Source organism: Leptodactylus fuscus, chromosome 1 (assembly GCF_031893055.1).
Source record: "Leptodactylus fuscus isolate aLepFus1 chromosome 1, aLepFus1.hap2, whole genome shotgun sequence".
NCBI classification, from domain to species: Eukaryota; Metazoa; Chordata; class Amphibia; order Anura; family Leptodactylidae; genus Leptodactylus; species Leptodactylus fuscus.
The window spans coordinates 322,980,501-323,003,978 of record NC_134265.1 but is presented as its reverse complement, the minus strand read 5'-3'; the positions used below and the strand labels follow the sequence as shown (position 1 = coordinate 323,003,978).

The following is a 23,478-nucleotide window of genomic DNA, read 5'->3' as shown; positions in this document are numbered from 1 at the left end:
CTATGGGATTAGATAGGCCACCATTTATCAAGAAGGAAGAATTTTACAAAAAAACTCATCCTGAATAGAGATGAGCGAACAGTGTTCTATCGAACACATGTTCGATCGGATATCAGGGTGTTCGCCATGTTCGAATCGAATCGAACACCACGTGGTAAAGTGCGCCAAAATTCTATTCCCCTCCCACCTTCCCTGGCGCCTTTTTTGCACCAATAACAGCGCAGGGGAGGTGGGACAGGAACTACGACACTGGGGGCATTGAAAAAAATTGGAAAAAGTCATTGGCTGCCGAAATCAGGTGACCTCCATTTTAGACGAATAGTGGATTTCAAATCCGGGTCATATGAGAATGTGAACTTTGTGACTATGAGACAGGGATAGCTGTACAGGCAGGGATAGCTAGGGATAACCTTTATTTAGGGGGGAATGTTATTAAAAATAACTTTTTGGGGCTCTATCGGGTGTGTAATTGTGATTTTTGTGAGATAAACTTTTTCCCATAGGGATGCATTGGCCAGCGCTGATTGGCCGAATTCCGTACTCTGGCCAATCAGTGCTGGCCAATGCATTCTATTAGCTTGATGAAGCAGAGTGTGCACAAGGGTTCAAGCGCACCCTCGGCTCTGATGTAGCAGAGCCGAGGCTGCACAAGGGTTCAAGCGCACCCTCGGCTCTGATGTAGGAGAGCCGAGGGTGCACTTGAACCCTTGTGCACCCTCAGCTCTGCTACATCAGAGCCGAGGGTGCGCTTGAACCCTTGTGCACACTCTGCTTCATCAAGCTAATAGAATGCATTGGCCAGCGCTGATTGGCCAATGTATTCTATTAGCCTGATGAAGTAGAGCTGAATGTGTGTGCTAAGCACACACATTCAGCTCTACTTCATCGGGCTAATAGAATGCATTGGCCAGCGCTGATTGGCCAGAGTACGGAACTCGACCAATCAGCGCTGGCTCTGCTGGAGGAGGCGGAGTCTAAGATCGCTCCACACCAGTCTCCATTCAGGTCCGACCTTAGACTCCGCCTCCTCCGGCAGAGCCAGCGCTGATTGGCCGAAGGCTGGCCAATGCATTCCTATGCGAATGCAGAGACTTAGCAGTGCTGAGTCAGTTTTGCTCAACTACACATCTGATGCACACTCGGCACTGCTACATCAGATGTAGCAATCTGATGTAGCAGAGCCGAGGGTGCACTAGAACCCCTGTGCAAACTCAGTTCACGCTAATAGAATGCATTGGCCAGCGCTGATTGGCCAATGCATTCTATTAGCCCGATGAAGTAGAGCTGAATGTGTGTGCTAAGCACACACATTCAGCACTGCTTCATCACGCCAATACAATGCATTAGCCAGTGCTGATTGGCCAGAGTACGGAATTCGGCCAATCAGCGCTGGCTCTGCTGGAGGAGGCGGAGTCTAAGATCGCTCCACACCAGTCTCCATTCAGGTCCGACCTTAGACTCCGCCTCCTCCAGCAGAGCCAGCGCTGATTGGCCGAATTCCGTACTCTGGCCAATCAGCACTGGCTAATGCATTGTATTGGCTTGATGAAGCAGTGCTGAATGTGTGTGCTTAGCACACACATTCAGCTCTACTTCATCGGGCTAATAGAATGCATTGGCCAGCGCTGATTGGCCGAATTCCGTACTCTGGCCAATCAGCACTGGCTAATGCATTGTATTGGCGTGATGAAGCAGTGCTGAATGTGTGTGCTTAGCACACACATTCAGCTCTACTTCATCGGGCTAATAGAATGCATTGGCCAATCAGCGCTGGCCAATGCATTCTATTAGCGTGAACTGAGTTTGCACAGGGGTTCTAGTGCACCCTCGGCTCTGCTACATCAGATTGCTACATCTGATGTAGCAGTGCCGAGTGTGCATCAGATGTGTAGTTGAGCAAAACTGACTCAGCACTGCTAAGTCTGCATTCGCATAGGAATGCATTGGCCAGCCTTCGGCCAATCAGCGCTGGCTCTGCCGGAGGAGGCGGAGTCTAAGGTCGGACCTGAATGGAGACTGGTGTGGAGCGATCTTAGACTCCGCCTCCTCCAGCAGAGCCAGCGCTGATTGGCCGAATTCCGTACTCTGGCAAATCAGCACTGGCTAATGCATTGTATTGGCTTGATGAAGCAGTGCTGAATGTGTGTGCTTAGCACACACATTCAGCTCTACTTCATCGGGCTAATAGAATGCATTGGCCAATCAGCGCTGGCCAATGCATTCTATTAGCGTGAACTGAGTTTGCACAGGGGTTCTAGTGCACCCTCGGCTCTGCTACATCAGATTGCTACATCTGATGTAGCAGTGCCGAGTGTGCATCAGATGTGTAGTTGAGCAAAACTGACTCAGCACTGCTAAGTCTGCATTCGCATAGGAATGCATTGGCCAGCCTTCGGCCAATCAGCGCTGGCTCTGCCGCAGGAGGCGGAGTCTAAGGTCGGACCTGAATGGAGACTGGTGTGGAGCGATCTTAGACTCCGCCTCCTCCAGCAGAGCCAGCGCTGATTGGCCGAATTCCGTACTCTGGCCAATCAGCACTGGCTAATGCATTGTATTGGCTTGATGAAGCAGTGCTGAATGTGTGTGCTTAGCACACACATTCAGCTCTACTTCATCGGGCTAATAGAATGCATTGGCCAATCAGCGCTGGCCAATGCATTCTATTAGCGTGAACTGAGTTTGCACAGGGGTTCTAGTGCACCCTCGGCTCTGCTACATCAGATTGCTACATCTGATGTAGCAGTGCCGAGTGTGCATCAGATGTGTAGTTGAGCAAAACTGACTCAGCACTGCTAAGTCTGCATTCGCATAGGAATGCATTGGCCAGCCTTCGGCCAATCAGCGCTGGCTCTGCCGGAGGAGGCGGAGTCTAAGGTCGGACCTGAATGGAGACTGGTGTGGAGCTATCTTAGACTCCGCCTCCTCCAGCAGAGCCAGCGCTGATTGGTCGAGTTCCGTACTCTGGCCAATCAGCACTGGCCAATGCATTTCTATGGGGAAAAGTTAGCTTGCGAAAATCGCAAACTGACAGGGATTTCCATGAAATAAAGTGACTTTTATGCCCCCAGACATGCTTCCCCTGCTGTCCCAGTGTCATTCCAGGGTGTTGGTATCATTTCCTGGGGTGTCATAGTGGACTTGGTGACCCTCCAGACACGAATTTGGGTTTCCCCCTTAACGAGTTTATGTTCCCCATAGACTATAATGGGGTTCGAAACCCATTCGAACACTCGAACAGTGAGCGGCTGTTCGAATCGAATTTCGAACCTCGAACATTTTAGTGTTCGCTCATCTCTAATCCTGAACCCTTGTACACAATGGTGGAAATTCACTCTGACCGTTTAATGATATATACTTTGATTTCTTGTATGAATTATTTTAAATTCGTGAAGACAACAGTGGCCCTGAAAAGGAAGCACGAAGATGAAAGTTTTTGCACAAATAACGTGCCAAAAATTAGCAGCTTTTTAATGCTGGAAAGCTGTAGAGACTTAAATAAATTTTGTGGTATGAGTGCATGAGCGGAGAGGAATAAAACATAGTTTATCTCCTCAGAAACATCTAATGGCATTAAAAGGGTTGTGAGAAATTTTGTGAGAAAACTTATGATGGTATAAAGCAACAAACTGAGTGATATTAACCTTACCAATCCGCAGCGCTCATATACCCCTGTGATCTCTGCATCCTGGTCTCCATCTATGACATTTCAATATGAACATTATATTACAGCCAACTTATCCCTGGTCACTGCATTGACTTCAGTGGTGTCCACTTGGCAGTCACAGTCCTATGTTACAATGCCATGGTTGGAAACCAGAACCCAACCATCAGTAAGGAAATGGTGGAGTAGGAGTGGTGGAAGATCAGTAATGTGAGTATTACTCAGTCTCAGTCTAGCTGTAAGGCTACATTCAGATGACAGAGGTGCAAAATAGTTGTGAAAAACATCCATTTTTCATGGCCGTCTTGCACCCAAGAGACACCCGTTTTCACAGATACCTCATACATTTGAATGTATGGGGTTATCTGTGAAAACGGCCAAACTAGGACATAACCTATAGCTTGACGGTCCATGACAACGTCAACTGTCTTGTGAATGCAGCTTTGTTTTACACCATAGTAAGATTTTGCTAAAAAAAAATTCATGGGTCTGAACAACTTGTTCGGGGGCGGCTCACACTCTTCCATCTTCAGCCCCAGCAAAACTGGACAGGGGATGGAAACCCGGCGGTCAGTTTTAAAACCTATTCACTTGAATGGGTTTGCAAAGGTGACTGTCTGTGTGCGCCTACTGCCTGTCCACGGGGAAACCATTTTTTTTAGCCAGACACAAAGTCCGACTTTGTGTCTGGCTAAAAAAAACGTTGCTGAAGATAGAAACCCGGCAGAATGCACAAACTGGAGAACGAGCGCAGCCTTATCTGTTCAGAATCTTGATCCATTTATCTGGTAGATTACCGCATGGTATGGTCAGGGCACTATACTTTTGGCTACACTATGGATTAATTTAGGCCTGTACACAAGAATAAAGTTGTCCCCAATGAAAGTATGAAGCCTTCTTATTTTTATGTAAATCCTGAATGATATTGACAGCACCTTATCTCTATACTAGGAGCTGGTACCAGTACTTAGAAACCAATACCGTATATACTCGAGTATAAGCTGACCTGAATATAAGCCGAGGCCCCTGATTTTACCACAAAAAACTGGGAAAACTTATTGGCTCGAGTATAAGCCGAGGGGGGGGGGGGGGGGGGGATGCAGCAGCTACTGGAAAATTTCAAAAATTAAAATGGTCAGAGTTTTTGGGTGCAGTAGTTGCTGGGTACTGGGAAAGGGGAGGGGGTGTTTTGGTTGTCTGTCTGCCCCTTCCCTGAGCCTGAGGACTGTTTCTTTTTCCCCCCACTTGGAATTCAGCCTGGCTGAATATAGGGTATCTGCAGTGCTCCTATTAACCCCTTCCTGATGGAACAGGAGCACTGCAGATATCCTATATTCAGTAGACCGGGCACTTTCAGACACAGGGATACCTAATGTGTATGTGTGTCAGAGTCATTTTCTATTTTTGTGTCTATTCTAGGGAAAGGAGGGATTTACAACTTTTAATTGTTTTTATAGCTTCTTTTTTTCACTATTTTATGTGGAGATTGTGGGTGTCATAGACCCCCCCCCCAAAAAAAAAATAATAATAATTTTTTTTTGACTCGAGTGTAAGCCGAGGGGGGCTTTTTTTAGCACAAACACTGTGCTGAAAAATTCGGCTTATACTCGAGTATATACGGTAATTACGTTTGCTGTATATAAGTCCATCTATGGGGTACCAAAATGTACCAAAAGGAATGATGGGCAGAAAAGTCTTATCTTTGCTTCACTTACATGAAACTGAGCATGAAAAATAGTATAGTGTATAGCAGAAGGAAACATAATCTAGAACAGCATTCAGGTGGGACGTAGTGTTGTGGGGGCTGCTCCAAATCAGACCGGTGAACCATTTCTGAACATACTTTAATTGTATCTCCAGAGAACATATATACAGTCCTATGAAAAAGTTTGGGCACCCCTATGAATCTTAATCATTTTTAGTTCTAAATATTTTGGTGTTTGCAACAGCCATTTCAGTTTGATATATCTAATAACTGATGGACACAGTAATATTTCAGGATTGAAATGAGGTTTATTGTACTAACAGAAAATGTGCAATATGCATTAAACCAAAATTTGACCGGTGCAAAAGTATGGGCACCTCAACAGAAAAGTGACATTAATATTTAGTAGATCCTCCTTTTGCAAAGATAACAGCCTCTAGTCGCTTCCTGTAGCTTTTAATCAGTTCCTGGATCCTGGATAAAGGTATTTTGGACAAACAATTCAAGTTCAGTTAAGTTTGATGGTTGCCGAGCATGGACAGCCCGCTTCAAATCATCCCACAGATGTTCAATGATATTCAGGTCTGGGGACTGGGATGGCCATTCCAGAACATTGTAATTGTTCCTCTGCATGAATGCCTGAGGATTTGGAGCGGTGTTTTGGATCATTGTCTTGCTGAAATATCCATCCCCGGCGTAACTTCAACTTCGTCACTGATTCTTGAACATTATTCTCAAGAATCTGCTGATACTGAGTGGAATCCATGCGACTCTCAACTTTAACAAGATTCCCGGTGCCGGCATTGGCTACACAGCCCCAAAGCATGATGGAACCTCCACCAAATTTTGCAGTGGGTAGCATGTGTTTTTCTTGGAATGCTGTTTCTTTTTGGACGCCATGCATAACGCCTTTTTTTATAACCAAACAACTCAATTTTTGTTTCCAAAATGAAGCTGCCTTGTCCAAATGTGCTTTTTCATACCTCAGGCAACTCTATTTGTGGCGTACGTGCAGAAACAGCTTCTTTCTCATCACTCTCCCATACAGCTTCTATTTGTGCAAAGTGCGCTGTATAGTTGACCGATGCACAGTGACACCATCTGCAGCAAGATGATGCTGCAGCTCTTTGGAGGTGGTCTGTGGATTGTCCTTGACTGTTCTCACTATTCTTCTTCTCTGCCTTTCTGATATTTTTCTTGGCCTGCCACTTCTGGGCTTAACAAGAACTGTCCCTGTGGTCTTCCATTTCCTTACTATGTTCCTCACAGTGGAAACTGACAGGTTAAATCTCTGAGACAACGTTTTGTATCCTTCCCCTGAACAACTATGTTGAACAATCTTTGTTTTCAGATCATTTGAGAGCGGGCTGTCCATGTTCGGCGACCATCAAACTTAACTGAACTTGAATTGTTTTGTAGAAAGAAATGGTCCAAAATACCTTCATCCAGGATCCAGGAACTGATTAAAAGCTACAGGAAGCGACTAGAGGCTGTTATCTTTGTAAAAGGAGGATGTACTAAATATTAATGTCACTTTTCTGTTGAGGTGCCCATATTTTTGCACCGGTCAAATTTTGGTTTAATGCATATTGCGCATTTTCTGTTAGTACAATAAACCTCATTTCAATCCTGAAATATTACTGTGTCCATCAGTTATTAGATATATCAAACTGAAATGGCTGTTGCAAACACCAAAATATTTAGAACTAAAAATGATTAAGATTCATAGGGGTGCCCAAACTTTTTCATAGGACTGTATATATATATATATATATATATATATATATATATATATATATATATATATATATATATATATGTTTGTAGCTACAACCCATAAAACAGATCATCAGGAGGGACACAAAAAGTCTCTTTCGACTTCTTCCCATTGCTGGAGATTCTGAGAGCAGAAGTGTTGGCAGCTGAATAACGTGTGACACTATTGACCTCCACGGGAGTGCAGAAACCTAATTGTTCCACCTCCTCAAGGTGTTATCTCTTACTGAGAACCTGTCACCACTCACCACTTCTGGATCATCATTTCTTGTACTGCCATTTTTCTCTCATTCCTCTCTGAAATGTAGGAATAAATTGGCAAATAGGTATTACCCCATCTGGTGATAACCACTTGTCAATTTATTCATACATCTTTAGGAGGAATAACAGGAACATTACAAAACTGAGTTCTCAGAATAGAAGCTCCAGAATTGTTATTTCACACGGAATACAAATATATATTTAAATGTAAGAGTTTGAAAGGATGACAGATCTTGACTTCAGATGTGAAATTTTTATGATAAAAGGTATGTGGCCAGAAAAATATAGAATTTTGGTTAGACTGCCTGGCTTTTTTTTTTTTTTTTACAGAAATAGCCAGCTTAAGTGGTGTGGGAAACATGACATATGAGATTTGTACAATGTGTATTTTACTCTGCTGAGATACAACAGTGGATATTTTTTACCAACTTGGGGCCAAACATCTTCTCAATTACTTAATTAAGGGTTAACTGAGTACTTAAAATGAATTCCCCATCCTTAAGATAGGGTATCAAATGCTCAGCATCCCCAAGGATCAGCTGTTTTGTAGGTTCTGTGACTCTTGTATGATTGTGGGGATAACGTCTATCCTTAGGGAGAGGCCACCTTCTCAGGTGTGTGGAGACTTATACAGCCATAGTTGCTCCACTGCAAAGGAACATGGGAAGAATATGCAAATCTGTCTCCCAAGATGTAAACAGGTATAAAAAAATCTTGTATGATTGTCATTGTCATTACCTCTAGTACCAATGCTGTCCCCATTTGGAAAACCATATTTTTATATCTTAAGGATATTCCATGAATTTTAAGAATTCGCATCACTCCTTTAAAACAGATCACCTATATTATACTGACAACAGTATGAAATGGATAGATGCTGAGCTAGAAATTCAATTCAAGTTACTGAGCGGTGTAGACTTCCATTCTGGCGCACGCATTTTGCGCCTGATTCATTAAATGGGTATTTCCATTCACGTCTACTCATTTGCAGGTAAAGGCCCCTATTTACTTACCGATCCCCACTCCTGCTCATGGCTGCCTCTGCTCCCCCTTCAGCCCTCCAAGGGTCCTCCTGAAAGGTCAAGGAGAAGCGGAGGCAGTTGCATGGATTATTGGTATCATGGCTCAGATTACACCGCGTAATACGCCGATAATCTGTATCGTTTATCCTGCCTAAAAGATATAACCAGCCAATCAACGATGATGATGATTGGCATTGCTATAAGACAAGGAATTTATCGGATATGACTGTCCCTAGGACCAGTCTTTGCCGATACTATCCCTGAATATTAGACTGTCTCATAGGGCCTGTCCTCTTGCATTTTAGACATAACCAGAACACTCTGGTCTACGGTGATAAAGACATATAATTAATTCTCGGAGAATACTTAAGTGTATAAGGACAAAACCTGGACCGAATGACATCTAGCGGCTTTTATTTGTCAATCTGAAAGTCAGTCTTGAAGGATAAACAGATTAGACTAAGCAATAAAAGCCTATCTGTAATGCGCTGTAATGTTCCAATGCTCTTTTCTGATTTAGAGCTTACATTACAATTTACTGTACTGTATGTGTGCAAGCACATATCGCATATTAACAGAGGGACAAAATGTCATTTATGGAACTAGATAAGCTAACAACAAAATAAGTACTAATACTCAGAATGACGCCGCGCCGGGAGATGACAGCCACGTAATAGTATTACCATAGGATATATCCAGAGAGTCTTCACTGTTCCCATACAGTATTTTGCTGATAAGTATATTCTGCTTAATAATGTATGTATTACCAGTTACCGTCCTGACATTCACAGGATACCTTTTTTGCATTCGCTAATCCTTTCATAACTCATGTACAAGTGAAAGAAAACCCATCACGCTGAAAATGCGGTCTATCTACCTACAAGCCGCGGGCAGATTTACTAATAGACAGTCTGGAAATGTGCCAGATTTCTCACAGTGACTTTAGTGCATTGTCAGAAACTTTTGTCTACCTTTGCACAGTCTATTTCTTGGCTCAGTTTATGGAACAAAAGTTGCTATTTCTTCGATGCATGGCACCCAATGTCTCATCTTCGGTTACACTTTCTTTTTGATAATCCACACAGTTTCCATGAACCCTTGTCAGATGAGGCAAGAAACTGTCTATGGCTAAAAAAAAATGTGGTGAAAAGTTTGTTGCTCGTAGTTTTTGGTGCAAATTGTGACAAAATTCTGTGTATTTTTAATTTTTTTGAAAATTTTATCTCTCCCTGTTTTCGAGTAAAATTTGCGGAGCGGATTAATACCGTACATACTCGAGTATAAGCCTAGGTTTTCAGCACAGTTTTTGTGCTGAAAAAGCCCCCCTCAGCTTATACTCGAGCCAAGCAAAAAAAAAAAAAATATATATATTTTTTTTTTTTTTTGGGGGGGGGGGGGGGGGGGGCAGGGGTCTATGACCAGCTGCAATAGAAGTAGAATCTCCCATAAAATAGTGAAAACAAAAAAGAATACTACCCTACTGAATATAGGGGATCTGCAGTGCTCCTGTTCCGTCGGGAAGGGGTTAATAGGAGCACTGCAGATCCCCTATATTCAGCCAGGCTGAATTTCAAGTGGGGGAGAAAAAACCTAGTCCTCAAGCTCAGGGAAGGGGCAGACAGACAACCAAAACACCCCCTCCCCTTTCCCAGCACCCAGCAACTACTGCACCCAAAAACTCTGACCATTTTAATTTTTGAATTTTTCCAGTAGCTGCTGCATTTCCCCCCTCGGCTTATACTCGAGTCAATAAGTTTTCCCAGTGTTTTGTGGTAAAATTAGGGGCCTAGGCTTATATTCGGGTCGGCTTATACTCGAGTATATACAGTATATAATTTTGTAATACAAGATTCAGTGAAACTAGTAATTTATATGTATAAACGTCTGCTCATTTTAGATTTAGGAATCCAGGGGGCGGCACCACAGCTATTTGTACACACTTAAACAAATAAGGTTGTCAGCCACTGGGCACAACAGACTACTGGATTCCTGTCCAGATATTTAAAGGGTAGTTGAGTTTTCATTAAAAGTTGAAATCTCAGCAGGGTCTTGGTGAGCAGTTTGTTCTATGATTGTATGTGTCCTATTAGTTTTTTTTTTTTTTTTTTTTTTACTCCTGCCAATAGCCCTATTATGGCTGCAGCACATTTTACATTTCTCCCTGAGGGAGGATGTACAATACAGAATATTCGGCACTCCCATCTATTATTACTGCCAGAAGTATTGTTCACATAATTCTGCCAGGAGTAACTGTAAAATAGCAAATAAATCAGCCCAAGTGAACATAATATAGGAGATCCAGGGACACTGAACTCCAAATCCAGGTTATGATGCAGCTAAAAAAAAAAAACCTTTATACAGAAAAAGAGAAATATGAGCACAATTAGGTAAACTGCTTGCTGACTATGACCCATTCGCAATAACACAGGTAGCTGGTGAGAAGCGGACAGATTCTCCATACACTCTCTGTGAGCTTTGAGAAGCTGCAGACTCTTTTCTGAGCAGTGTACAGGTGGGGAACACAGAGCAGCAAAGTGCAGAGGTTGTAAACACATACCTGTAACCTCTAAAAATAGACCATCCCTAGTAAAGGAGTGAACAGCAAATTAGGAAGGAGAGAGACACCGAGTAGCAGCAACTTTAGGGCTCATTCACATGACGGAAATGTTTTCTGCTGTGTGTTTTTATGGCGCGGCTAGCTGCGACGGGATGCCGATGCAGTGCATCAGCATTCTGTTGCAGCATCCTGCTCCTGATTAGGCCCGAATGAATGGGCCTAAACAGGAGCGTTTCTCGAACCTGTAACAAGATAGGTTATGTTGCTTCTTTTTACCGTTACTAGCTAGCAGAAAAAAAGCATGAGAAGCTCCCATTGAAGTAAATGGGAGCCATTTTTCCAGTTGGATTTTGAACAGACCCTTAGGGCCCCTTCACACGGAGGATACGCTGGCTGACTTTGAACATGTAAACGTTCCGAATCAGCAGCGTTTAAAGCAGGTCCCATTGCTTTCTATGGGAGCCGGCATACGCGCGCTCCCCATAGAAATGAATGGGAAAAAGCAGCCCATTCATTTCTATGGGGAGCGCACGTATGCCGGCTCCAATAGAAAGCAATGGGACTTGCTTTAAACGCTGCTGATTCGGAACGTTTACATGTTCAAAATCAGCCAGTGTATCCTCTGTGTGAAGGGGCCCTTAGAGAGGTTTTCAGGCAGAAAACAGCAATATTTTTAAGTAAAGTACATTAAATTTTGGTCCAGAATTAGAGAATATTTACCAAAAGAATTTATATCCATCTGCTCAGCTCATTTTACTTTAAAACATATTACTATAACATAGGGGTGTCCCTCCAATTTATAATTTCATGTATACCAGTTTACTTGCGTACCAGGCATGACAAATTGTAGCTTTATTGTTTTGTTTTTTATGCCACCCATACCACTTTCCTGAAATGGGGGTGTGAGGATGGATATGGCATGTGTGGAGTCAAAGGACAGTTTAAAGACTGCCATAGATTTTCTGTATGACTCATGCAAGTTTTCTGGTTTGCGTCACAATAACTTTATTGGGCCGAGGCGTCCGCACCCTGGCACAGAATGAATAGCGTAGTGCATCTTTGGTGCAAGAAAGAGCCATGCAGCGAAGATGTGCCACAATGACACCCAGAAAACTGGCATAGATGGGTTAATAAATTCCCAAATACTAAACCACAACCTTAGCTCCTCTTCATTGCCAAACCCTGTCGTAGCTCTGCCTTCATGGCTATGTATGTGAAAGTCTTGTACATCAGCCAGCTCCATCCTGTACATGTAACATCTCTATTCAATAAACCAATAAATTATTTTTACTGGAAAACTTGTTATTTTCTGACAAATGCAATATTTGCATCTCACACCGCACTCATGTGCCTGGAAGCTGTATTTATAATAACCTGGTAGATCTAAGAGAGCTCATAGAATATAGACTGTTTCATTTGTAGATTATACATACAGAGATTACAATGGCCAAGTGTTGGATCATATCTATGTGATACACACTTATTCAAATATACAGTTTCTGAAAAGTTCAAAGTGATTAAGAGTCGTGGAGAAGAAAATAGAAATTCTATAATTTTATAGTTTCAATGGAGTTGTGAGAAAATATCTCCCGACTGCTTTTTTACCCCTTCTCAGCATTTTAAAATCAGATTTCATTTGTATCTCCAACTGCAAAACATTTTTTGACAAATGAACATAAGAAATAAGAAATATATTAGAAATATGTTTCCTTCATTTATCAGGGTGAATTACTTTTTACATAGAAGTCTATGGAGAGGGAGGAGGAGACTGCTGGAAAAGACACTGTTGCTGCTACACTCTGCTACACTGTAATTGTTAGAACTCTTTTGACACTGCTGTATCTTTTAAGAAAAAGGTCTATCACTGTATAAATGAGGCAATAAATGAATAAACAAAACATCCTCCCCTTCCCTCTCCATAGACGTCTGTGCTGAAGCAGATTCTATAAAGACAAAGGAGGGGAGAATTCTAATAAGTTGAGAAGGAAACATATTTCTTTAATAAAATATAGTAAAAAGTTTCTTATATTCACCCGTACTATTCATTTATGAAAAATTGTTCTTTAACCAGGGGTTAACTTTAAGATAATCTATGGTAGTGGGGTATACATATTTATATGTATTTATACTCAGATGCAAAAGAGTTAACCCGAAATACTGCAATTGGTTAAATCTTTTCAAGAACCATAGAAAAGTCATTGAAAAATTACAGAATTTTCATTGTAGTTTGTTGTTTTCTGCTATCCCACTGCAACCAATTGCAAAAGTTTGGGTTAACTCAGCTACATCTGTATATATATATATATATATATATATATATATATATATATATATATATATATATATATAAATAAAGACTTCTTTACAGGTCCCCTTATGGGAGTTTAGGAAGCCTGTGTTTTTTACTAGGGCATCTTATTAAGGTCTCCATTTGAGCAGATCTCTCTTGGTGACAGATTTTCTTTAAATAAGATTCTCAGACGTGTTTTGAAGTTGTCTTTTTATAGAGCGCACAGTAATGTTTAGGGTACAGCTATAACACAGCTGCTCACACCCACAGTGGAATTCTTCTAGGCCAATTTGTTGTATTCTACAAGGAATCGCCTGCTCCACAGTATCACAGGCTGTGAGATATATCCGAGATACTGTAATAAAGCTGATCTAAGGCTGATTCTCTTACATGGCAGATGCTAAAATGTGGCCACATTACAGATGTCTGACAGGTGTCATAAACTTTTTCACTTTGCTTATAGGGATTATGCTGGATGTGTATATATGTATTCTTAAAGGGGCTTTCCAGGCATCTTAAAATCTGCTACATAGATAACATCACTATACATACTGTATATATACTTATATACTCATGTTTGTATATGCATGAACACATAAAGTCACATGTATGATATACATGCATGCAGAAATACGTACACTGGCCACTTATATACCTGCATGCACACACATTCAGTACGCACACTACTACAAGTAGAGGCACACATATATACAATTTCACTGTATAAAATATACATACATATGCTTGCCGTATTTTCATGCAAACAAAACCCTTAGGCTAAGGCCCCATGGGCCGTAATTGCAGCGCTAAAACGCTGCGGAAAGAACCGCGGCGTGAACGCACTGCGTTTCTGTCTGCAGAGCTTTCAGCAGAAAGTTCACTGGGTTTTCCTCTGTGGACTTTCTGGTACAATTATATCTATGGGAAAGCCGCTGGCGTTTCCGTAGATATAATTGACATGCTGCAATTTGCAAAGCCGCAACGGCTTTGCAAATCACAGCGTGTCCGCACTGTGTTATTAATCCTTCTCCATTTTCTGAAGTCTGAATGGGTTAAAGACCTATGAGAGTGTGTTCACCATGAGTGTGCACCTGTTCATACATGTTCATTTCTGACATGCGAAAAACGTATACATAGTGAATTTGTAGCCTTTTGGATGCAGTGGCTTAGTAAATGTCCCCATGTTCCTATAATTTATTGTACTGGACTAGTATTGCCTCGGTCAGATTCTTCCTAATTCTATCTACAGGATCTTTCTTAGGAAATAGCAGAGTTTGGATGACCAAGAGTTAAACCATAACTGTCTCTCAGTAGAATACACAGACTGTTTTGACAGTATACTCTTCTAACATGTCTGTACAGATCTACGTAGGCCGTGTTATTACCTTAACCAGCAATCTGTATATCACAGCTGAGCCAGTGCCAGATACTGCGCCCAACAACTGTACACCGTGTGCAAGAAAACAGATATTAATCTCCATACGTAAGACTAAATAGCCTAATGCTATACAGTAACACAACTTTCTCATGTTCTTACGTCGGATAATTGCAATAAAGTACAAGTCCAGCTGTAACTGTATGTAAAGGTGTAAATCCACCGGAAAAAAAGTGGAGGAGTAGTCCTGGAAGTGATGATATGACCTCCCTAAGCTCAACATCATCCAGTCTGTCTGGGATTACATGAAGAGACAGACGGATTGGAGCAAGCCTACAACCACAGAAGATCTGAGCTTAGTTCTCCAAGATGGCGGGAACAACCTCTCTGCAGAGTCCCTTTAAAAACTGTGTATTGATGGAAGGCAACGGTCGGTCACACCAAATATTGATTTGATTTAGATTTATTATTTATTCACTTGATTTTGTTAATAACAAATATTTTGCAGTATTTTTTCCACAGATGCCTAAAACATCTGCACAGTAACATATATTTACTGACTTTGCCGTGACTACTTAAGCAATTCTTTGGTCTATCATCAGGATAGGCCAGAAATACCTGATCGGTGGGAGGCTGAGAGTTGGTCCACGGACCAATCAGTTGTACATAACCGCTTCTGTCACTGCAGCTAAGGGCTGATTGAAGTCAGTAATGGCTTCCACTAATTATTTGTCCATTTCTCCATGACAACAGGAACACGATTGCTTTCTTTAAAAAATAGTGGCACATCTGATGGTATGTAGTATTACAATATAAGAGTCCCTGTGATACCCTTGACATACTTCTTATACTGGAACTGGATGTCTACTTGAGCATGTTCAGATATACATTGGCGTACAAGTAGAAAAAAAATCACTAATGCGGCGCTAAAGTCTCGTAAAGTCCATTTAACACGACCACCAAGTTGACATTCACTGTTGTTCACGAACTCTGTTCATACCTCCTACGAAAAGCAAGGGTAGGTTCACACTACTGTTATTATGTTTTTTGCTTTCATCTATCACTGGATTAGAGCAACAGACAGATGCAGATGGAGCCTCCTCCATCTGGTGTCCATGTGCTTTAAAACATATGATGAAATCTTTCTTCCATCATGTTTTTCACTTTTCTGATGGAAGAAAAAGTCTTTTTCTTGTTACAAAGGTAAACATACATGACAGAGTGTCCGCCATGTTGTTTACATTAGAGTCACTGGGAGAGTCTATAGCTCTCATCATCCTATGACAGTTGAGAGCAATGGACGCTCACAATGGTATTTAAACATCCCCTTAGGTTACAAGGTGGCAACAAAGTTTGGGTGTATGACATTATAGAAGATGAGAAGTCACCTGTATTGGGATACGTTTGACCTGAGCATGCCAGGATCCACAACCCTAACTGTAATGGAATGTACAGATGACCAAAAAAAAGAAACGTAGACCAAGTCAACATCTGACATTTCCAACTACTTACTTATACACAGAATGCATAACATCAAATGCTGTGTGATATTAAACTTGAAAGTAGCTCTCTCTCTCTTTCTCCAAGCGGGAAGTCTCAGCACAAGCCACGATCTGCAGCTAAATCTCCAATCTCCATCTACTAGTGTAAGTAAACTCTTCTATCTATCTAAAGGTACAGAAACTTGAGCGTCAACCTAGTTGCATAATGCTACATTCAGGTTAAAGCCTTTTCCTTGAAGCATGAGTTACGCTCTAAATATGGACACAATGAGAGGTGGAACAAAATGGGATGAATCAGCATCTAAACATAATCTCTAGAGGGCAAAGCACTAGATTGTTTAGTATTACATAGCCTCATATGAACTGCAGGTTTAGCATATTTCGCATGTGTAATATCAAATTTCCAAGGTCCTTGACTCTTTTTCTTGCCTTATGTATCCAGATGTTTCCATAGTGTGAAAGTGAAATCAGTTTTTGACTTTTTGTTTGCCTTCTAAGGTTAGAAAACTTTGTGTTTTTTGCTGGTTTTCCATAGTTTTTTGCATTTTTGCTTTTTTTCCATTCGAGCACCTTTGACGCAAGTAAAAGAATATGTTGGTGCTATATAAGTAAAATGTATTATTATTTATTATTATGGTCAATTTTTTCGAAAACGTGCCCATTTTTGCATTTTCCAAAGTGTTTGTTTCTGCAATGTGTGGATGAGATTACATTAACACTGCTTGTTACAATATGTGGCCATAGCCTTAAGGAAATGTCCAGGATCTTAATACATATTACTAATGGCAGGCAATATGGTATAATCAAAAATAATCTTCCACCACTCGAGCACCCATACCTTGTTGGTACCTATTTGTCTTATCGACTTGTCCTGTGGCGATAATGCGGATATGATAACGGCAGCCAAATGAGTAGCCACAATGGTCACTCACCTAACATACAAGCCTCATCGCTTTGGCTAGTGACTACTACAGCATTCACATGTGCATTAAGATAAGATAAGATATTCCTTTTAGGACATGTCTCCACTACACGACTGGCCAGAGACCCCTGTTACCGCAGTACTGGGTTGGTGGTGAGTTTTCCAGGTCAGTGGAAGTTCCCTGCATTTAGTAATTGTTTTTTTTTTTTTTAATCTCAACATACCCTTTAATCCGCTTCCTTCTATCACACAGATATTTCTATTATTAGTGGCATATTCCTTGTGTAGAACATTACAGACATTTTAGCCTCATATAACATTAGATATGAGAATATCCTTTTAGTACTATTATGTAGGAAACAAATCCATTGCTTACTTACAACAAAACACGGTCCAGCAGATGTCTTCAGACACTCCTCCAACAACCTCATGCGAGTCCGCTGCAGTTCAGGGCTATCCCATTCTTCTGTTGGTATCCCCCAATACAAGTCTATAGCCTAGGATTTAATAGTAGATATTAGGAAATATTAAAAATCACCTTCGATTTGCTGCAGATATTTTTTTTTTCATTCTGTATCTTACTTGCATTGGATGTTTTTATGTCTCGCGCAGCGTTTTGTGATATCCTATAATTTATATGGCTAATATAATGTATGACTAAGTTCTTCCAATGCCAAGAGTTGTCACGTTATGGGGAATGTTCACATTTAGACATGTAAATACAGTTTTTTTTCTCCATTATATTTTGACTTAAAGGTCATCCATGTCTTAGTAATAACTGCGGTGAAATTACATTATCATAAAGTCTTATATTCAAAGTTCATTCTTTAATAACATAAAGGATTCTATTGCTATCATCATTGTACAAATGTTAATCTTTACAATGCAATTATTTTCATATAAAACCGTAAGATTGTACAAATGTAGTAAAGTTTAACTAGAGTCTGATAACTTGTTGCAACATGATAACTCACAACAAAAAACATTGAAAACCATTCAAAGAGTCAAGTTATAGTTTGCTTCAACTGTCCATTTACTGTAACTCATTAAGTGTCAAATTAAACTTTGCTACATCCTCTATGTCCCAGACCGTTGTCCAATCCTGCAGCGCCCCATGTACGTCCTGCATGTGTTCGCTAAGACCGATCAGCGGCCTAAGGAAAGGACTTGGGACGTCACTCACATTTGTCACCTCTGCCTGGTTCCTTTCCTTAGGCTTCTGAGCCCCTGGGCGACTTGGCACCGGACATCAGCCTGGGACACCGGAGCGTTGGGGAGAGGTGAGTATGTTTTTTCCACTTTCCTCAGCCTCCAGGAAAAACCTCTTTAATAAGTCTAATTCCATTCAGGCTCAGAAGAGGTTACTTTTTTATTTTGCCATCTTATTTAGTACCATTATATTCCGCAGCACGTTACATATATTGTCATCACCCACTGTAGGGCTCACAATCTAGATTCCCTATCAGTATGTCTTTGGAGGTTGAGATCAAAACCCCCCATGCAGAAACAGGGAAAATATACAGATTCTGTGCAGAGGTTTTCCTTGGCTGGACTCAAGCCCAGGACTTGCAAGGCAACAGGACTAACCTCTGCCACCAATTGGTGTTATGGACGCCCCTGTACCCTTCTTATAACTATTACATACTAGTTTTATTACTATTTGTTTTTTCTTTTCATTGGTTTAGATCCTAGGAACATCCTTTAGCTCTAAGGTAACTGCTTGGGACACTGAAACAAAAAAAAACAAAGACTACATTTCCACAAGCCACTACTCGTGCTAGACTTCAGTCGCTTTTCCTGTAGGATGGCAAAACCTCTCCCTCTTCCACGGCAACTGTAGATATTGTTGGCTCGCGCGCTCCTGCAAATATTATGTGTAATGTGTCATTTTTAATCCTATGATTGCGCAATTTCTCTCTAAAACTGTTATGAGTGGGTGGGCTCTTTCTCATGCATAGCCAGGGGCGTAACTACCGCCATAGCAGCAGAGGCAGCTGCCACAGGGCACGGGACATTAGGGGCCTGGTGACAGCCGCTACCGCTGCGTTTTTTTTTTTTTAAATAGGCCGTTACGGGCTCTATTCACTTGCCGATCCTGGCTGGGCCGGGATCGGTAAGTGACACCGCGGGCCCCACAAACACTATCATTATACTCGGGGGTCTTTGCAGACCCCTGAGTATAACGATCGGAGGCCCGGGAGAGGTAAGGGAACGTAAAAAATACTGTTACTTACCTCTTCACGATCCTGCCAGGCCTCCGTCATTCATGTCTGACGTCTCTGATGTCACATGAACCCGGCCTGTGTCCCGGGTCATGTAACGTCTGACGTCATTGAAGAAGGAGGCTGACAGCGTAGGAGCCGGGGGACAGATATGAAACAGTAGTTTTTTAATGTTTTTATTCCCCCAGGTCTCTGATTATTATACTCCGGGGTCTGAAAAGACCCCGGAGTATAATACTTGTTCATGGGTGTCCACAGTGGGACATAATAGTGTGTGAAGGGGCCACTAAGGGACATAATACTGTGTGCAGGGTCCACTAAGGGGCATAATACTGTGTGCAGGGGCCACTAAGGGATATAATACTGTGTTCAGGGGCCACTAAGGGACATAATACTGTGTGCAGGGGCCACTAAGGGATATAATACTGTGTGCAGGGGCCACTAAGGGACATAATACTGTGTGCAGGGGCCACTAAGGGATATAATACTGTGTGCAGGGGCCACTAAGGGACATAATAGAGCGTGCAGAAATGCGGAGGAGGAGGTCGGTCGAGGGCGTCCGTGTCAGTTGGGGGGGGCCATGTCAAAAGTTCGCCACGGGGCCCCGCCATTTCTAGTTACGCCACTGTGCATAGCTAGAGAGATGTGCTATGTGCTCTGGTTAATCAGGTTCTTCACCACCTCTAACCATCCCCAATAACATATTGTATTACAAAGTTTCATGTATTCAGATAACAGTAATTTATATAATGAAATAAGTGTAAAAACTAGCAAATGAATACAGTATATATACCGTAGATGGAACTGATTACATTATAGTAACTTAAACATGGACAACATACGCTAAGTTCACATTAGAACTGGGTATCTGTTGTTCTTGTCTATCGGAGGACAGGAGCAAGGGGTAGGGAGATTGCTAAAACAGATTGCCTATAATGGGGTCCGTTGGATCTGATGTTTTAACACTGAGATCGGCTGACAAAAAAGCTGTGAGTGCGGAACTTTTTAACCCGTAGATTTCAGACGGACAACGTGATGGAGTCTCCAACAGAGAATCTGGTACAAATGTGAACGTAGCCTAAGCCGGTAGTAATGTTACTCCATCTTTAGAAAAATAGTTGCCAACCCCCAAGTCTTTACAATCCATCCGAGCTTATATATTTTTATCAGTAAAGAGCAATCCCTAACAAATCTTCTTGAACATATTTTCAGATTTATTATACTGTAAAATATTGATTTTCTTAACATGAGAAATTATCTGAAGACAAACGTTTTCTAGCTACGAGCATCTGTGCCCAGAGATAAGCATGACAGAAGGAATGATCACAATGATCTGGATGCCTGTTATCTCAAGCTCTGCTTTCTTCAGTACAGTTACTATATTATTAGGAAAGCCTGTCTTTGTAAGGATATTGCAACAGCCATAGTCACATATATTTCAAGTACAGTATATACACAGTGATATGAATACAGGATACTAGAAAGAATTCCAACTTATAATAGCAAGGGGAGCACTTGTTATGTTTGGCATGCTGCACTTCATTTATATGGGTTTCCAGACACTTAACTATTGATCAGGATAGGACATCAATATCAGACTGGTGGGGGTCTGACACCTGGGACCTCCACAGATCAGCTGTTTAAAGAGACCACAGAGTTAGGGTGAGTGTTGCGGTCTTATTCAATACCAATCACAGTGCTGCATATTGTATAGACATTCTGTTTGATGTTGCATCTAAGTCCCAATCACTTTAATAGAATTGAGCCGCAGCTGTATCATGTGACCAATGAACATGTGACCTATGGTGTCAATGGTTTTTTTCAGCATATCACAATATACTTTGTTGAATTTCATGAGAAAGTAATTTTGACTCCTTAAACAAATTAGAGCTAAGTTAAGAGTGGACACATCTGTACTTGGGTCTAACAATAATATAATGAACCATAGAAATATACATCTGATCGCTCCTATCAGACTCGTCACCAGAAATATACGTCAGAATCTTGGTGTAGTTTGCTATTCTACCACCAGCGGGCACTGTTTTTCACTCTGAACGATTGTGTTGCGCTTCCACTCCTCACCACTGGAGGCTGCTTTGTTCATCCTAGGAATTGCCTTTAACATAGATGACCGATCTGTGCCAATGTGAAGCCATCTTGTTTGGGCCTATTTATACCCATGAGGGAGTACAGCCCTTGCTCGAGTATTGTGACTTGTTCCAGTCTCTGCGCCTCAGAACTGTCTTTCCCAGACTATATTACCCTTGTGATCTACACTTCAGCTGCACCCCGGACTAGTACTCCTCAATACCTATCTGCTCCTGGCTTATTCTATCTGGCCACCGGATTCCAGCCGTGTATACCGGTAACATAACAAAATATCTTTACATACAATATGTTTACAATGTATATAGTTTATTCAATTATTTTCTATAACATGGAATTATGGGAAATTTAGAAACATAAGGAGAGTAAACATAAGGATTACCCAACTTCTGCTAATGGGTTGTGTTCTGTAGAAAAGCGGATTAGACTGTATATGTACAGTGTATATTTGTTCAAGTTGTTAACAGCAGCCAGTTATTGGGTCTCTTGTGTATATAGTAAATCACGTGTACAAGTTGTGTAATTACGCTCGCGGCTTCTTATATGAAAGCTGTTTATTATACACTGTTAAAGCTGTGATCTTGATATCTCGCAAGATCAATAGAGCCTGGCAAATAATTATCCCTGTCTCATTTTATACCACAACTTGTTTTCTCTTTCTTTTCTGTTAACCTCAAAGTAAAATTTAGTACAAAGAAAGTATTCTGACCTGAATTACTGATATTTCAATAAATACAGATAGAAAAATAACTAAAAGAAAATCCAAACAAATTCACTTCCGCAATCCTTAAAAGGGTTGCTTTAGCTTCTATGGAAGTCAAATTCTACAAAATTCAGACAATCCCTTTAATTAGGGCTTGTCAATATACAAGGCTAAGCTAAGGAAAGCTTGTGTTATCTGTCAGCTAATGGCGAGGACTGTCACTTAAATGTCTTACTTGAAATGTAATTTATACTATATTTTATTATTAAATTATTATTATTGTTATCATTATATTATAGATACTTATTTATTTGATATTGCTTTGACTATATATATATATATATATATATATATATATATATATATATATATATATATATGGGATGTATATAGTATAATTGTATAGCTGCTTTCAATACTCACATTCTGATCGGAGGCATTGCCGATGGGTCTCCACTACGTAATAAATCGGAGAACCAGTAGCTATGGCAGGATTGGGTCCCGCAGGTTGCTATCATAGCGGACAGCGCCACCTGTGGGTCAGTCTAATCATCCAGCTTTCACCCTAATGGTCATGCTCGGACGTATTGGAGCTGCTCACAAGCTAAGTCCCATTTCTCCCCTACTGAACATAAGCGGTGAGGTCATGGCCACCGCCCCTATTGGGCGGGGACTTTCCTTTAAATAGTGTGAGCCGACGCCCGCCGGGTGCTCACACTTTGTCTAAACTTTCCTCAAAGTCCACGGAGTGAATGATAGTAGTCTCAGGGATAGGCTCCAGTACTTAGGCAGGTTGTCAGACTAGGCCTCTGTGTGGGGTTCCTCTGCTTAGTTCTGGGTGCTGTTAGTTAGGACCTGTAAGCCCTGAACTGTCATCTCTACACCAGGGCTAGGAGCGGTAGACGCCGTTCCAGCTTGTAGAGCTGCAGCAGGCTTGGTCTCTGAGATAGCCTATGTGGTACTGTCTGACTTCATGTATGGCTCCTAGCTGTGTGCGGGAGCATGGGTGTTTGATGGCTCCAAGCTGTGTGCAGGAGCATGCCAACTCCCCTGGTAACTCCAAGCTGTGTGCAGGAGAAGGTTCTAAACTTCCATGGTGGCCCCTAGCTGTCGCAGGGGTAAGTGTGTGTGTTTGCTGTCCTGGGGTGAGTGTTAACCCTTGGCAGCCGTGTGTTTCACTTGTACTGGTGCACCTGGCCAGTGAGCTAAACTGGCAGGATTTTAGTTGCACCTTGTTCACATGGAGTGTCGCACAGTACACACAGTTCACATTTAGTTCAGGCTGCAGTGTCTTGCAGTAGTTCACATTGATTTTCACGCTGCAGTGTCTTTGCAGTAGATCACATTGAGTTCAGACATACAGCCACCCACCATTG

At 41.6% G+C, this 23,478-nt stretch overlaps 1 protein-coding gene across 3 annotated transcripts in view; it reads right to left on the bottom strand.

The window, feature by feature from the left end:
• NWD2 (NACHT and WD repeat domain containing 2) overlaps positions 1–23,478 on the bottom strand; it is a 156,456-nt gene that overhangs the window by 57,012 nt on the left and 75,966 nt on the right. For all 3 annotated transcript variants that reach the window (XM_075260286.1, XM_075260295.1, XM_075260303.1), the window contains one exon: positions 17,452–17,568. In XM_075260286.1, the coding sequence (XP_075116387.1) occupies positions 17,452–17,568 (117 nt within the window). The remainder of the gene's footprint in view (positions 1–17,451; positions 17,569–23,478) is intronic.